Source organism: Rhagoletis zephyria, unplaced genomic scaffold (assembly GCF_001687245.7).
Source record: "Rhagoletis zephyria isolate East Lansing unplaced genomic scaffold, Rhagoletis_zephyria_1.1 Rzeph_scaffold_01668, whole genome shotgun sequence".
Lineage (NCBI taxonomy): Eukaryota > Metazoa > Arthropoda > Insecta > Diptera > Tephritidae > Rhagoletis > Rhagoletis zephyria.
Genome location: NW_016158752.1, coordinates 10,973 through 23,982, shown reverse-complemented (window position 1 = coordinate 23,982; position 13,010 = coordinate 10,973). Strand labels below are relative to the sequence as shown.

At 40.9% G+C, this 13,010-nt stretch overlaps 1 protein-coding gene across 1 annotated transcript; it reads left to right on the top strand.

Moving 5' to 3' along the window:
* The first annotated feature begins 11,524 nt into the window (after positions 1–11,524).
* On the top strand, positions 11,525–12,381 carry LOC108364776 (uncharacterized). Its single transcript, XM_017618614.1, has 2 exons — positions 11,525–12,174; positions 12,216–12,381. The coding sequence occupies exons 1-2, from the start codon at positions 11,525–11,527 to the stop codon at positions 12,379–12,381; spliced, it is 816 nt and encodes a 271-aa protein (XP_017474103.1).
* The last annotated feature ends 629 nt before the right edge of the window (positions 12,382–13,010 follow it).

Here is a 13,010-nt window from a genome sequence, read left to right as displayed (position 1 = left end):
TCAGCCTCTACGTATTTCCGAAAGCAATGCCTGAATTGCTGCGGGATCGAGCACTAGGCTGGTTCCGCAACAACAAGAAACCATGGCCAACATGGTATCAATTTAGACGGGACTTTATAAAGTTTTTCCTGTCCTCGCGGTACGTTGAGAGGTTAGACGACGAGATCCGCCAGCGAGTCCAAGAACTCTTTAAGTACTACGTACTCGAGCTGCAGAATCTGATAAGATATGCTGAAGGCAGTGAAGAGCAAAAACTCGACCGCGTGTACCGAAACAGTTGCAGCGAGTACCAACCCTACATCAAACGGCGTGACTTTGCAACGCTGGAGGAGCTGGTAAGTCTTGCTGAAGATTTCGAAAATATTATTTCCGACAGATATACGCAGCCACCCAGTCAGCGACCAACGCCACCTCGGCGCCTTGAAACACACCCCGAAACTTTTAGGCGTGCGCCCATTCCTCAGAGCCGGCAGGAAGAGCGGAATCGCCACAGTATACTAGTAGAAAAGGTTTTTGTTTTTGTAGCTGTTTCGTGGTGAAAGTCCTTTATGGGGGCCTAATTTCCCCACAAGAAATTTAGCGCATGGTTGCTTTTGCATGCCAAAAGAACAAATATTAGAATACGTTGAAAAAAATCTGGGATAATACAATTATATTCTACTAAAAATAAACACGATAGTGTGCGCTAATTAGATAATGTGATAATCATGTTTAAAAACTTTTCAACTCTTATTTTGCAGAAAATAAATGCGGATCAGATTGCTCTGAGCGCTTGTGTTGTTTACCAAGAAAATGCAGCCCTTGGTTTTTATTTCTGTATCGCGGTGAGTTTCTATTTCTTCGTAATTTGGTTTGGGAAATGGTAAACAAATTATTGAAATTTATTTATTTGATATGCATAACGTTTGATTAATGCAATTTTCTGTCTTTTCAGACTATTAATTACAAGCACAGCATCATCAACGGTGATTGCAAGAACTACTGCAATCCCTGCGGTGTTTCCTCTTGGTAAATGCGTTCTGACCGTGAACAAGGGTGGTCTCCCAAATCGGCCGGGAATAAGGTTAGTCATTTTCAATTTTAAATCTTTGTTCGTCGACATTATATGACATGTCATCATTGCAGGCTATTGTTGTAGAACAAAACACCGCAACCACTGCTGTGGTCCAGCAGTACTGCCCACCGCCATCGGTGTAATGATTTCGATAGCTGCCATATCCTGGGCATTCCCACAGCTTGCCGCCACTAGCTATTATATCACGTGTGAATGCAACTGCTAAATTTGGTTATTGACAGTACAATAGTAACATGTCATTGGCAAAAACACTAAGGGCTGCTGGCACATTGAGGTTGTAAAGTTTTTGGAATCGATGAACTTACTCGAAGAAGACGATGGCCGAAAACATATGATGAAACATCTTCTGGCGTTAAGTCAGACGGAGGCTTCACATACGATATTTCACACATGGCTCGAATTCGTTAGCGGACAGAGCACACATTTCGTTCTGCAGAACGTGCATGCATATTCGATTCCGATTTTCTGGGTCGATTACGGAGGCCAACCGAACTTCAGTTGGTTGGCTAGTGGCTGAAATGGTATTACCGATGGCAACAAGCAACTGAAAGCTGGCAACTGAGTTGCTATCTTGACAACTGCATTTTTGTGGCTGCCGGGAAATTAGGATTGAGGTACTTTATTTCTTTTTTCAACTTTTTTTTTAATTTGTATCACCTTGAACTTTATGAAACTTAATTATTGCTATTCATAATAAAAAAAAAACATTCTCATTTCAGTGGCGCTGTCTATCGGTAACCCAACTGAGGTTCCGTTCCCATCCATAATCGATCCATAAGTCATAATCGCACGAANGAGTTGCTATATTGACAACTGCATTTTTGTGGCTGCCGGGAAATTAGGATTGAGGTACTTTATTTCGTTTTTCAACTTTTTTTTTAATTTGTATCANGAGTTGCTATCTTGACAACTGCATTTTTGTGGCTGCCGGGAAATTAGGATTGAGGTACTTTATTTCTTTTTTCAACTTTTTTTTTAATTTGTATCACCTTGAACTTTATGAAACTTAATTATTGCTATTCATAATAAAAAAAAAACATTCTCATTTCAGTGGCGCTGTCTATCGGTAACCCAACTGAGGTTCCGTTCCCATCCATAATCGATCCATAAGTCATAATCGCACGAACTAATCAAGGCTTTCATAGAATCCATCGTAGTCCAATTTTTCGTGAAATCTACGAAAATGCTATTAAATTCGAGTAGCTATGAACGCAGCGCCTGCTTTAAATACACACGTTCATAGCAGTTCAGATTCAGAGATCGCTTTTTCGTAGATTTTATGAAAACTCGGACTACGATGGATTCCTCCACCAATATGTTTTCTCCTTTGACAAGATGTTGGAGAATCGCGGCAGCACAGCCGTATACCTACTCTATGCTCTTACGCGCATATGCTAAATTTCTCGCTAAAGTGCTTGACAAAGGCAGAAGGCTTATCTTCAACATTATAGGGCTATTCGCGATCCGGTGCAAATGGCCTAGCATCATTGCATTGCAAATTTGTATTGCAAATTATTTGCAATACACAAACAAAATACACGCATTTGCATTTGTCATGGCTTGGCAAATTTGCAATACCGAAAATCCATAGCATAAAAGTGCAATGCAAAAGCTTTACCATGACAGTTTAATAAAGGTCGCTCACAATCTATGGCATATTTCTGCAATTGAATAAATTTGTCAGCTCTTATGCACCGAATCGCGAATAGCCCTTATAACTTAAAGTAAAAAAGTTTAAGGCATGCAATAAAAGACTACAACAGAACCAAAAAATGTTCTCAAAACTATTAAACATTAAATATTGCACGAATAAAATTCATAATTTAAAATAAAAAAAATATCGCAATTGTTTTTTTATTATATGCACATAGATATTTACAAAATGAACCTTAAAGCACCCACAGTAAGTCCTAAATATATAAATGACTAATAAGAAAAATAATAAATAACAGTAATGTGAACAAGTATGTCGAGAAATCTCTAAATAGTAGCGAAACTGTATCTCCATAATAACAAGTAATTTTAAGCAAAAAATAGAACCGACTTCAATGCGCATTCAGGTCATTCTGATTACGTAGATCCCACTGTCCTCCCTTTTTTTTTAAATCGTTATAAAAATGAATACGTATTCTATAGAAAAAAATCAAGATACATATTTAAGGATTTTAAGTAAAAATAAATAAAGTAAAACTTGTTTGTGATATTTCGTCCAAGGTGTATTCATGATACAAAAATCTGAAGGTAAAACCGCTGAGAGGCAGCCTGAACATTTTTTAAGTTTGCTAGCATTACAAATATGTTTTCAAATTTCCAATCTCACAAATATATACTCATTTTCAGTCTCAAATAAATTTAAAATTTCAATATTTTCATCTATTTGTTTTTNAATGTTCGGCTCCGCCCGAACTTAGACTTTCTTACTTGTTTGTCTTACTTTTATTTGGCATTTGAGTTGCTCTCAAAATTTTAATTTTATAAAATAGACAAACTTCAAAAAATAAATGATGGCCGACGAATTGAGCAAGCGGTTTTATCTTTAAATATTTGTATCATGGGGGTATTAAACAACATCTTATTGACAACTCCGTGCGGCTCTCTTTTAAGATACTTTATGTAAAACAAACGATTCAAAATTCATACAAATTTTTTTTCAATTTGACATTATAGGATGGTTCTTCTGAGAGCAATGTCAAATTCAATCACACTTTGTTAAATACATTTTGATCTTTACCAAATAATATACTTCCTCTGTAAATATTTTATGAAGTGTTCCAAAATTCGATTGTTTTAAATAGGTTGTCAAACAATTAATACTAAAGTTTGATGGGAGTTAATATATTCTTCAGTAATTAATTATATTATATTAAAACATAAGCTTATGAGAAATTATTTCGTCGTAACATTTATATTTTATATCGTGTTCCAAAATTCGCTCCGAACGCGTACACTATTTATATTTTGATTCAAATATTGTTTGTCAAGCATTCAGTAGTGAAGTTTGATCGGAGTTTATATATTCTTCAGTAATTAATTATATTATATTAAAACATAAGCTTATGAGAAATTATTTCGTCGTAACATTTATATTTTATATCGTGTTCCAAAATTCGCTCCGAACGCGTACACTATTTATATTTTGATTCAAATATTGTTTGTCAAGCATTCAGTAGTGAAGTTTGATCGGAGTTTACATATTCTTCAGTAATTAATCATATTACATTGAAATATAAACGTATAATATTGTAGAAAGTTAGGAATTATTTAGTCTTAATATGCTTAATTCGCTCCGTGTTTCCAAATTAGCTCCGAGTGCGTTCACTATTGATCATTTGATTTAAATAATTCTTTCCCAAGCATTCAGTACTATAGTTTGATCGGAATTTATATATTCTTAAGTAATTGATCACATTTTATTAAAATATAAACCTTTCATAGGGTAGAAATTGTAAATTTATTTGGCTTTAACATGTATAGTCGCCAGAAACAATTGCAGAAAACTGCAACTACTCAGGAAAACTTACAATAAAAGCAATGTAGATGAAAGTAATTAATATTATTATTAAAATTAGATCCATATGTAAGACATTTTACATCACTCATTTGAAGTAAATCGGAATATATTTTTACATATAAGATGTATAGATGTGTAGTTGTATTGAAGTATAAAACATTTTATTACGTTCATGTTTACTTATAAAGCCCACTAGCAGACCCGGCGAACTTCGTCCCGCCCAAAATTTTTATATATTTTATTGAAACTTTTTGGTCCAACATTTTCACCAACAATTCACGTTTACGATTTTCATTGGCACATTTGTCTGCTAAGATTAAGGTTTGGTGGTCATTTGCCGCTTTAAATAACATAAGGAAAGTGGTATATAAAGCACATAACAATATTCCTCTCGCGAATTATCCGATGTTAAAATTTTTCACCACTTTATTTTGCTGCACAGCACCCTGAATGCGGCAAAACAGTAGCTCGCAACCCTCAATTCCTTTATGGGGGCCAAATTAACGTAGCGTACGGATGCCGTAACCCCAGAATTGACTTCTGTTGGGAGTGTNTATACTGTGGGTATCAAGTTCTCAGGGTAACACCGATGGACCCCAGTAGTGCGGGGCCGTGCCAGCATAGAGGTGATGACCGTAGTACAGCGCGGAATGATTCAGGCGCGATAGATCCAAGAACCGCATGTAGGCGATGCGGAGGGAGCGGCCACGTAGCGTACGGATGCCGTAACCCCAGAATTGACTTCTGTTGGGAGTGTGGCCGTCACGGGGTGCAAACAAGAGACTGCTGCAGAAGGATGCAGGGAAACGAGCACGGGTCCCGCCAAGAGCTAGGAGCGGAGACCCAATTGACGATAACTCGCACGCATTAAAGGCGTTCTTACGCCAAGACGAAGGAAGAATCGTAGCCACCGCCACACTAGACGAGACGCAAGTGCAGGCGACAGTATACACGGGAGCCACAAGGAGCTTCATTAACGAAGCGATCGCCGAACGCTTTCCACCATCGAGGTTCAAGGTGGTGGAAACAAGGGTTCTGTTGGGCGATGCCAGCCCAACTATGATACGCGAGGCTATAGATGCGACAGTCGGCCTGGATGGACTACCTCTGCCAGGCGCGTACGTCCATACGCTGCGGAGGAGAGTCGTTGACGCTAAAGGCGACTGATACACCTTCAGAGGAGGCCATATGCATCACTGTGGCTGAGCAAATAAGCACGAACCCCCAGAGGGCCCCACAACCGCCAAACGTCCTAAACCCCCGTTGAATATAGAGAACCCCGAGGTTAACGAATTCTTGGACCGGGAACTGAGCGTCTTCAAACAAATGACCGGCGCATCCAACATAGCCACACACAAGATAATAAGAGACGACCGCCCTATTAAGCAGCGTTATTTTCCGAAGAACCCCCGCATGCAGGAGATAATAAACAAAGAGATAGACGAGCTTCTGGAAAAACGCTGTATAGAGCCTTCGCACAGTCCATATAGTGCTCCAATTGTGTTGACAAAGAAGAAAAACGGGAAGTGGAGACTATGCGTGGACTTCCGTCAGCTGAACGCACGGTCAGTGCCCGACGCGTCCCCACTACCTAGGATTCACCCCATCCTAGAGCGGCTTTGCACTGCCAAGGTAATCAGCAGCTTGGATCTTAAGAACGGCTATTGGCAAATTCCGATGGAGGGGGGAAACAAAGCGTTCACCGTGCCAGGTCGCGGTTTGTTTCAATGGTGCGTGATGCCGTTTGGGCTCCACTCCGCACCAGCGACGTTCCAACGTGCGTTAGACCGCGTTATCGGCCCGCGTGATCGGACGCATTCGCCTACTTAGATGACATAATCGTGACCAGCACATCCGTCGAGGACCATATCCGGCATCTCACCGAGGTGTTCCGATGATTACGGGAGGCGAACCTGAAGGTCAATCCAGAAGGTGCGAATTTTTTAAGGACGAGCTTAAGTACTTAGATCACGTAGTAAGTAAGGATGGCATCTATACGGATCCAGACAAGGTCGCAGCTGAGAAGGACATGAAGACCCCGGCAAACACGCGTGAGTTACGTCGCTTCCTAGGCGTAGCGTCCTGGTACCGACGATTCGTACCAGGTTTTTCGCGCATTGCCCACCCGCTCACCGCGCTACTAAAGAAAGCAAGCCATTTCAGTGGCCGCATGAGCAACAGGCAACTTTCGAAGACCTGAAAAGAGCACTAACAGAAGCCCCAGTACAGGCGTGCCCTGACTTTACGAATAGGTTCATACTGCAGACAGACGCCAGTGACTAAGGCTTGGGGGTGGTGCTCACCCAAGAAATCGATGGAGAAGAGCGAGTGATCTCCTATGCCAGCCGCCACCTTAACAAGGCGGAATGCAACTAGTCGCCGATAGAGAAAGAAAGCCTAGCCGTTGGGTGGGCGATTCGGAGAATGAGGCCGTACCTGGAGGGGTACGCATTTACGGTGATAACGGACCACTTATCTCTAAAGTGGTTAAACGCGATCGAGAGTCCGTCCGGTAGAATCGCGAGGTGGGCATTGGAGCTGCAGCAACACTCGTTCGACGTACAGTATAGAAAAGGAAAGCTGAACGTAATTGCGGACGCTCTCTCACGAGAGCCCCAAGGGGAGAACTGGGGATCATTAACCAAGAGTGCCAGACGGAAGAACCCTGCCAATGGCTAGAGGAGAAGATAAGGGAGGTAAGGGCTAACCCCATTAAATTTCCAGACTACACGGTGGAAGACGGATAACTATATAGGCACCTCCCTGCCTACGCGGATGGCGAAGGCTCCATCCCGTGGAAGTTGTGCGTAGCGAAGAATGTGAGGAAGCGGGTGCTACGCGAAGTCTACGACACACCCAGCGCTGGCCACAAGGGCATACGAAAGACTATCGCAAGAGCTATCGTACGATCTTACTGGCCAGGCATGTTCCGTGATGTGCGGAAATACGTGAAGGGGTGTAAGTCGTGCCAAATTTATAAACCAAACCAGCAGCAAGCCGCGGGGAAGATGTTGACCCAACTTGCGGACGAGCCTTAGCTATTTGATGAGCCGACTTCATCGGGTCGCTGCCGCGATCAAAACACGGCAACACAATGATACTCGTATTCCATGACAAATTCTCTAAATTGCTGGAGATTGTACCACTCCGGAGAGTGACGACAGAGGGCCTGAGTAAGTCTTTCCGGGAGCGAATCCTCGCGCGATTCGGCGTTCCGAAAGTTCTGGTGACGGATAACGGACCGCAATTCACCAGTCGAGCGTTCAAGCGGTTCCTCGAGCCATATGGGGTAAAGCACCAATCCACTGCTTCTTATACCCCGCAAGAAAACCCGACAGAGGGAACGAACCGTAATGTAAAACGGATCATAGCACAATTAACAGACGAGCAACCACGGAACTGGGACGGCCTGCTACCAGAAATTATGTTAGCACTGAATACTAGCGTCTGCGAATCCACCGGCTACAGCCCGGCAATCCTAACACAAGGACGCGAGCCGAGACTCCCAAGGGCAGTCTACGATGAGACCACGTTCGGCACAGGGCAGAACTCAACGACGCCAAACGAGAAGGCCACATCACTAAAGGAAGTATTCAGTCTGGTGCGCCAAAACCAACAGCGGGCATCTGCGGAACAGGCACGGCACTATAACCTACGGAGGAGGCAATGGAGACCAGCTATAGAAGATCTGGTGCTACTGAGGGAGCACCTACAATCGAAAGCAGTAACAAACTTTGCGGCGAAGTTGGCCCCGAAGTATAGCAGGCCGTACACGGTAAGAAACTTCCCTTCACCAGTTATAGTGGAGATGGAAAGATACGGAAAGACGAGGACAGCCCACATAAGCGAACTAAGGGTTTTTACGAGAGGCGAGACGAACTTCCCGGAAGCAGCAAACAAACAACCCCCCAGCGAAAATACGAAGAACCGAAACAAAGACACAGAGGCAAAGGAAGGAAATATAATTAAGAGAAGTTTTAGGAGCGAAGGAGTAGATAAACAAGCAATCATAAGGAAGATTTCAGAGAAGAATTACAGAGGGCAAACGATATATGAGGGAAAAATTTGCGTAGGAAATGCTATAGAAAAAAAAACTGAAGTCTTAGAGAAAATTCTTAAAGGAAAATTTATGAGAAATGAAATTTAAGGAAAAAAAACAAAAACGAGGAAAATATGAAAAATCCCGAATCATCTCAGGGAAATAGGAAAAAAAGAAACAAAATCAAAATTTCGAAGTTTTTAGAACTTTTTTTTAAGGAAATTTTAAGGCAGAGAAAACAAAAATGTTAAGNCGAATCATCTCAGGGAAATAGGAAAAAAAGAAACAAAATCAAAATTTCGAAGTTTTGAGAACTTTTTTTTAAGGAAATTTTAAGGCAGAGAAAACAAAAATGTTAAGCAAAAGCTCTGTTATGGATTTTTTTGGAATATATTCAAAAAGAAAGCTTGAGAATTTTTTTTGATTATTTTTCTGAAATTTTATAAGTAAAACTTTTTTTAAAACAATGCAACTTTGAAAGAAAAACGGAGAAAACTCAGGAAAATTTTTACGAACAACTTACGAGCGGGGAAAAAAATAAGTCAAGAAAGTTTTGAAGGAAAAATTTCAGAAATATAATTTAAAAAAAAGTTTTTAAGAAGGAAAAAATAAGGAAGTTATTATATGTACATATTTCTTAACACACTTAAACATGAATTACAAAAAAAAAAAAGAAAAAACTAATCTGCAAAATTTTTATTTATCAACTGTTGGTCACTGTAGCTAAAAATTTAGAACCAAATCAACACAGCAACAAACACACAAGATATGCAATACAGGCAACGGCAAAGTGGCGTGACCCAGCTGCGTAAACAAGCATGCGTGGAAAAGGAATGCATAAAAACCCACCAAGCACAACAGCGACATACATACAAACGTATATACATACATACATACACACCAATGCACAAACAATGGCACAGCATTAGCAATCTAGGCAACGGAAAAGTGGCGTGTTCCAGCGCGTAAACAAACAAGCGTGCAAAGGGAAAACGCAAACAAGATACCGTCGGCATATGTTCATACATGCATACCTATATGCACAGGCACGAAAACAAAGGCACAGGACCAAACACTGCGGGCACAAGCAAGGGGGTGCGATCAGGCGCGCAAACAAATTAGCACGCCGCCTACGCAAAATGCATTAGAACAAACATGGGGCGACAAATGTACATGCATACCCACCCCAATCCTAGGGCTTGGAGCCCCACAACATATACATGTAATATTTTGAATTGCTCATAAAATATATATAAACAATTGTATATAGCTGTTCAGTAATACATACTTTGAATTGTAGCCACATATTTTACAGCACTAAGTGATTTGAACTACCGTTATTATGCATATAATCATATATTTACAATTGCACATATACTTTAAGCACGATGGCAATAAAGAACAAAGCGCAAAGGACAACGGGACATACGCGATGCGACTGCGGCCGGCACTTTGTATAAATAGCCGGCCAGCAATCAAAGCAGACAGGACAGCTATAGAACTTAGCTAGGTATTTAGAGACGGGCGGGTTCTACTTCCTCTCTTGAAAAGTTGTGGGTAGGTTCTACTCCCGTTCCTTTACTTTAGCCGTAATTATATTTGGTGGGACGGAGCTACGCCCACCAATCGGAGAGTAACGGGTAGGTTCTATAATATCAATACATAAAGCATGGGCCAAATATAGTAAAATCGCGTGTTCAGTTTTAAAAAATATGATTAAGTCAAAAACAGATAAAAAAAATTCAGTTCAATGTAATGAAAAACCAGTATGGGTATCAAATTAAAGAGAAAATTCTGTAGAGTTAAAAGAGATAAAATATTTTCTTGCATAAGGACGGGTAGGTATTGAAAATGCCCCCGAATATCGTCCTTCCAACTTTATTATCCTAAAAAATAAAATTTATTAAAAGGACATGTTCAATACCTATATATTTTTCATAGTGAACCCTTACTTTTTTAATTTTTCAACATTTTCTCTTTTATTTGCCACCCATATTTTTATTCTATATTGCACTGAATTTTTTAAATAATATTCGGAATTAATCTCCCGCCGGGTACCTTTTCTTCGACATCTGGGAAAACACGTATTGGTACAAATAAGTTCCACATAAAACAAAAATTAGGACAATATATCTCAGAATTATAAAAATTATATAAAACTCACCGTATTTATAAAATGCAAGCAGATATTGAGAATATCTACATACTATCTAGTTACGAACAAAATGGCTATTGAAATGCATACTTTTTTTGCACCTTTTGTCCTGCCAGATCGCCGAAATTTCTAAACATGTGCTCGCAAACTTGGTCAGTGGTACCAGATATAACAGAGTAAATATATTTTTGGGGACGATTTTTATCATAAATAAACCCCAGAACATATATAGGGACAATTCAGTTGGAAGTTTTCAGGCGTAGCGAAGAATGTGTGTGTGTGTGTCATTACCCAAGAGTGCCAGACGGAAGAACCCTGCAAATGGCTGGAGGAGAAGATAAGGGAGGTAAGGGCTAACCCCATTAAATTTCCAGACTACACGGTGGAAGACGGTTAGCTATATAGGCACCTCCCTGCCTACGCGGATGGCGAAAGCTCCATCCCGTGGAAGTTGTGCGTAGCGAAGAATGTGAGGAAGCGGGTGCTACGCGAAGTCCACGACACACCCAGCGCTGGCCACATGGGCATACGAAAGACTATCGCAAGAGCTACCGCACGATATTACTGGCCAGGCATGTTCCGTGATGTGCGGAAATACGTGAAGGGGTGTCAGTCGTGCCAAATTTATAAACCTAACCAGCAGCAAGCCGCTGGGAAGATGTTGACCCAACTTGCGGGCGAGCTTTAGCTTTTTGATGCGCCGACTTTATCGGGTCGCTGCCGCGATCAAAACACGGCAACACAATGATACTCGTATTCCATGACAAATTCTCTAAATTGCTGGAGATTGTACCACTCCGGAGAGTGACGACAGAGGGCCTGAGTAAGTCTTTCCGGGAGCGAATCCTCGCGCGATTCGGCGTTCCGAAAGTTCTGGTGACGGATAACGGACCGCAATTCACCAGTCGAGCGTTCAAGCGGTTCCTCGAGCAATATGGGGTAAAGCACCAATTCACTGCTCCTTATACCCCGCAAGAAAACCCGACAGAGGGAACGAACCGGATCATAACACAATTAACAGACGAGCAACAACGGAACTGGGACGGCCTGCTACCAGAAATTATGCTAGTACTGAATACTAGCGTCTGCGAATCCACCGGCTACATCCCGGCATTCCTAACACAAGGACGCGAGCCGAGACTCCCAAGGGCAGTCTACGATGAGACCACGTTCGGCACAGGGCAGAACTCAACGACGCCAAACGAGAAGGCCACATCACTAAAGGAAGTATTCAGTCTGGTGCGCCAAAACCAACAGCGGGCATCTGCGGAACAGGCACGGCACTATAACCTACGGAGGAGGCAATGGAGACCAGCTATAGAAGATCTGGTGCTACTGAGGGAGCACCTACAATCGAAAGCAGTAACAAACTTTGCGGCGAAGTTGGCCCCGAAGTATAGCAGGCCGTACACGGTAAGAAACTTCCCTTCCCCAGTTATAGTGGAGGTGGAAAGACACGGAAAGACGAGGACAGCCCACATAAGCGAAATAAGGGTTTTTACGAGAGGCGAGACGAACTTCCCGGAAGCAGCAAACAAACAACCCCCCGCGAAAATACGAAGAACCGAAACAAAGATACAGAGGCAAAGAAGGAAATATAATTAAGAGAAGTTTTGGGAGCAAAGGAGTAGATAAACAAACAAACTTGAGGAAGATTTCAGAGAAGAATTACAGAGGGCAAACGATATATGAGGGAAAAATTTGCGTAGGAAATGCTATAGAGAAAAAAACTGAAGCCTTAGAGAAAATTCTTAAAGAAAAATTTATGAGAAATGAAATTTAAGGGAAAAAAACAAAAACGAGGAAAATATGAAAAACCCTGAATCATCTCAGGGAAATAGGAAAAAAAAGAAACAAAATCAAAATTTCGAAGTTTTCAGAACTTTTTTTTAAGAAAATTTTAAGGCAGAGAAAACAAAAATGTTAAGCAATAGCTCTGTTATGGATTTTTTGGAATATATCTGTGTTCGTATGGAAAAGTAGCTTATGTCGAAAGGCTGGCTTTAGAATAAATCGGCATTCGCAGCATACGATTNCAGAACTTTTTTTTAAGAAAATTTTAAGGCAGAGAAAACAAAAATGTTAAGCAATAGCTCTGTTATGGATTTTTTGGAATATATTTAAAAAAAAAAAGTTTGAGAATTTTTTTTTGATTATTTTTCTGAAATTTTATAAGTAAAACTTTTTTTAAAACAATGCAACTTTGAAAGAAAAACGAAGAAAACTCAGG